This window comes from Anguilla rostrata, unplaced genomic scaffold (assembly GCF_018555375.3).
Source record: "Anguilla rostrata isolate EN2019 unplaced genomic scaffold, ASM1855537v3 scaf0841, whole genome shotgun sequence".
Taxonomy (NCBI): Eukaryota; Metazoa; Chordata; class Actinopteri; order Anguilliformes; family Anguillidae; genus Anguilla; species Anguilla rostrata.
The window spans coordinates 3,924-8,508 of record NW_026986235.1 but is presented as its reverse complement, the minus strand read 5'-3'; the positions used below and the strand labels follow the sequence as shown (position 1 = coordinate 8,508).

At 42.2% G+C, this 4,585-nt stretch overlaps 1 protein-coding gene across 1 annotated transcript; it reads right to left on the bottom strand.

Annotated features, from left to right (window-relative positions):
* Nucleotides 1-3,626: 3,626 nt before the first annotated feature.
* Nucleotides 3,627-4,305, bottom strand: LOC135246739 (adenosine receptor A3-like). Its single transcript, XM_064320054.1, has one exon. It carries the CDS (start codon nucleotides 4,155-4,157, stop codon nucleotides 3,627-3,629), a length of 531 nt encoding a protein of 176 aa, XP_064176124.1. The 5' UTR covers nucleotides 4,158-4,305.
* Nucleotides 4,306-4,585: the final 280 nt, after the last annotated feature.

The window sequence follows — 4,585 nt, the reverse complement described above, 5'->3', positions numbered from 1 at the left end:
TCGCAAAATATCAGGAACAATGGCCGTGCCCCCGCCCCTCAAAACTTCCGCACCATGCATGTTGCACACTTTGCAATTATGATTTCGACATTAGCCACCAAGGTGCTTCAGGTAATAATTTAGCTAAACATCTAGTTACAAAAGCATACATTCCTAGATAATTTTTCAATTGAATACTATTTTTTCATTAGGCCTATATGATGTGTGCTTATATAAGCTAATTTAATTATTTAATTATTAAATAAAAATGGAAATCAAGAACAGAAACTTGGTTTTATTCATAATTTATAGTGTTTTACATCGCAACATAATTTTTAAATTACAACATAAGTTTCTGAAAATACTTGAAAATGAAAACATATGTTACAATATACAAAATAAATTATTTCCATTTTTATTGAATAAGTGAATGCAATTAATTTATGGTTATCATTTTGTATAAGCACACATATCATATAAAGAAATATTAATCATGAAATATTTGTTTTAAGCAGGTGTACTCAAACTTTTGACTTGAAAGTAATATCATAATATAGCCCAGTGCAGTGCAAGTGATATTTTAGAATCAGAGTAAATTATATTTTGCCTGATCACTTTAACAGTCAAAACTAGAATTATGAAGAAAGGCTTGTGTGAGCGTGTGCGTGTGAAAAGCGAAGTGGTGCGAAAGCATGTGAACTAAGTGTTACACTGACTATTGTGATACTCAAAATATTTTCCTAAGGTTGACAGGTCTGCTAGTGTGCCGTGCCCTCTTTAATGAATTACCAGTGAATGACAATAAAAGTTCAGTGCAAACTCCCTCCCCCCACTCAAATACACACAATTAAGTAACGTATAACATGTTATACTTAGTGTTTTCCAACATATACTTGTATTAAGTGAAAGTAAACAAAATAAAAATAAATAAAAAACTTTGGTATGCTGAATTAGTATGTACTTGACAGAAAAGGTAGACAATGTAATACTTTTGCTGGCTTTGAAAAGTGCATTGAGATTAAAATGGAAGTTTTCTTTCAGTTTAAAAATAATGAACTACAAGCACACCTAAAGTTATTAGGATTTTATGTTAAGAAGTAATTCATAAATGATATACTTAAAGTATAGCTTCAGAAAATATTTTAAGTATACTTAAAATGTTCCAATTTAGGACACATAAGTATATATTATAAGTGTTTACTTTAAAGACATAAACCTGTTGTCGGACAAGCAAGGGTAAATTAAAAATGTTTATTTTCTGAATCCAGCCGTTACAACAGTCAATGCTCTTGTTAAAATGATCAGCACTCTGAATACTGAACACGAGCGCTATTGCGTGTTAGAACCCCTCACTAAACCTACATATAAAATATACTTTCTGTGATTTAATTGAAGAATTATTGTTGAAAATGAAAATTATCAATTAAATCACCACATTTATTTATAGGTCAGTCTACAGTAAATTGGTGGAATCACCCAACAAGTCAAAACAAGCTCTATATCGGGTTTTCACGCTGTGGCCCTCCAGGACTGGAGTTAACCCTGCAGGCACTGCGGCCCTCCAGGACTGGAGTTAAACCTGCAGACACTGCGGCCCTCCAGGACTGGAGTTAAACCTGCAGACACTGCGGCCCTCCAGTACAGAGGTTTAACCCCTCTTTTATGTGTACATTTTGCATCTTATCTGCTGTATATCAACATACAATATTTCTGTTTCGTGACATAATGCAGGTGGACCCAAATGCAGGATTCGGACACAGATTCTCTGGGAAAAATCAGACATGTTTTTTAAAATAACTGGCGATCCAGCTGGGTACTGAGGAAGAAGGCATTGACGCCCCGCACAGAACTGGAACCAGACTGGACTGGATCCAGACTGGACGGGATCAGGACTGGACTGGACAGGGAGCAGGACAGGACTGGAGCAGGACTGGACTGGACAGGAATCAGGAGCTGGACTGGACTGGATCAGGGCTGGACTGGGAGGCCGGCGAAGGGCAGGCTGGAAACGACGAAGACGCAGACAGGACGCAGACAACACGAAATAGAAGACCAGACAACCACGATGACTGGGTGTCAGGGTTCAGTGTCTTCCCCCCCTTGTTGTTCTCTGTTGGGCCGCCAGATGGCGGCACCTCTTTGTTTTCAGTTAATTGTTTTATTGTTTCCAATTATCTTATTATTAGTTGCGTTTTGTCTCGTGTTCCCTTCCCTCTCTGTGGCTTGATTGTTCATCGTGCCCTCCTGTGTCTCGTCTGTGTCTTTCTATTTAAGTCTCCCTTTTCCCTCACTCTGGGCTGGGTTCTTGCGGTTTTGTTCCTGCCTGTCCCTGTTTGTGGTTCTGTCTCCTGTTTGTGGTTTTGTTTCCTGTGTGCGGTTCTGTGACCTGTTTCCTGCGTTCTCGTTGTTTCCTTTTGTTATCTGCCTGTTCCCTTGCCTGCTTAGTTTCCCTGCGTTTTTGGAATTTTTTTGTATTTTTGTTTTCCCATGTTTTTTGAGGACTTTCTTTGCCTTTGTTATCGCCGCCAAGTGAGGCGTTCTGCTTCCTTCGTTCCCTGTTCAGTTTATTAAAGTCTTTTTGTTTTCCCCATTTTTGGACTTTCGGTATTTTTACTCTGCGCTTGGGTCCATCCTCGCACCCCGCCTGACACTGGGGAGACAATGACAGGGGCACCAGAACATAACGAGCAACGACAAACTGTGAAGGAAAAAGCAGGTAAGCGGGGAAAAACCAGAGTGCGAGACGGGAACGCGAATAACTTTAAACAAGAGCCGACTAGAAGCTTCAAGCGAACTGAGACAACGATCTGGCGGAGAGTGGTGGGCGAACCGAGAATATATGCTGGAGTAAATGGGGGCAGAAGCATGCAGAATGCTGAGGAGGCAGGTGAAGGAAATCAGCTGGCAACGAGACCTGCCTACGCTGCAAGGGAAAACAAAGATTGTGAAAGGAACAGACAAGATACACAAGGCTAACAAAAAACATGTAAACGAGAGGGATCTGACAATTTCCTTACACACTTTATTCTAACATAGCTATTGTAGAAACACTCAGACACTAAACTGTTACTTCATTGAGAACTTTAACTCTTCAGGAGTGGTTTGTTTTCTCTATAAAACTGGAATATCTGATGACAGGACACACGGCAGTATGTTAGAAAGGGATACCAATGTGTTAGATTGTGCTATAATGCTAATATGGTAGAAAGGGAATTGAACTGATACAGGCATTTTAATTTCACTCATCTCATGTAGAATTATATAATTAGCCTTTTAGCACAAGCTAGAACTAATATTCCTCAAAAAAATAAACACACACATTTGCTCATCAATTAAATTGATTCAATCAACAATTTAACTTTGACTCACAAGGAATTGCTAATGTTGGAAGTTGGAAGTTTTCTTTTTCTTTTGTTAATTCAGTTTCAGAGATTCCCAAACTCGACAGTGTGCTTGAGAAGAAAAATAAATTCTTGGTAACTCTTGATTTTGTTAGTCAAGGTTAAGGACAAATGTTGATTAAATCCCAGCCAGTGTTTTAAAATGGTGCTGATAATTAACAGTAAGCAGAATGGCTTATTGATGGTAATATGAGCACACGGTATGGCTGTGTGTAGATTACTATCAGAATAATCCTGTTCCTTGGTCTAATCTTCAATGGATTTGCTCTCGGTGCGCTGTGATACCCCATGCTGCCAGCAGAGGGCGCACTTCCTCCAGGCCCGCAGGTACGCACTGCGGATCTTCGGCACCTTGAAGGCGTACACGACCGGATTGACGGCTGAGTTGGCGTGCGTGAGGAGGATCCCGATGTAGATGGTGACCAGAGGGACGTCGCCGCCAAAGATCGTCACGCAGTTCATGACGCTCAGCGGCAACCAGCCGACGGCGAAGAGGACCAGGACCAGCAGCAGGGACTTGGCCAGCTTCCGCTCTTTGGCGTAGTACGCGTGGGGTTCGGCACCCGGGGCCTGGCTCCTCTGCAGTCGCTTGGAGATGGAGCGGAAGACGTGTGCGTAGAGGGCACACATCACCAGCAGGGGGAGCAGCGTGCGCCCGAAGAACTGGAAGTAGACCAGGTAAGTCATGGGGATGACGGACACGAACGTGCAGACGATGGTGGTGAAGTTCTCCACCACCATCTTGGCCAGGGTCTGGCGGTTGTACCAGCCGAACATGGGCGTGAAACTGAACGCGAAGGCGAGCAGCCAGCACGCTCCGACCACGGCCCAGCAGCGCCTCTGCGTGAAGCTGCGCTTGTATCTGCAAAAACACAGCAGAACCTGACTCCACACGTTCTCTCGCTCCTGGCCTACGGAAAGTCACCGGTGCCAAAAAGCCTTAAAAACACCTTGCGTCGCATCATGGTTGTTCCTGACCTGTTGACAAGGTAACGACTTGCTAAGTCCACAGGGGCAGAAGACTGCACATCTTCAGATGAATAGAACCAATACATCAAATTTTAATGGGTCAAAAATGTACTTTTTGACATGTCTTTTTTTTTGTGTTGTGTTAAAACACAACATGTTGATGATTGAGATGTATGGAAAGCGTTGACCTGCCCATTTTTGCCATGTGAAACTTCAGCTTCCTGTGAAGTCGTCCG

Excerpts from the sequence above, each read along its gene's own strand:
- LOC135246739 (XM_064320054.1), bottom strand. The coding sequence starts at position 4,157 with ATGTTCGGCTGGTACAACCGCCAGACCCTGGCCAAGATGGTGGTGGAG.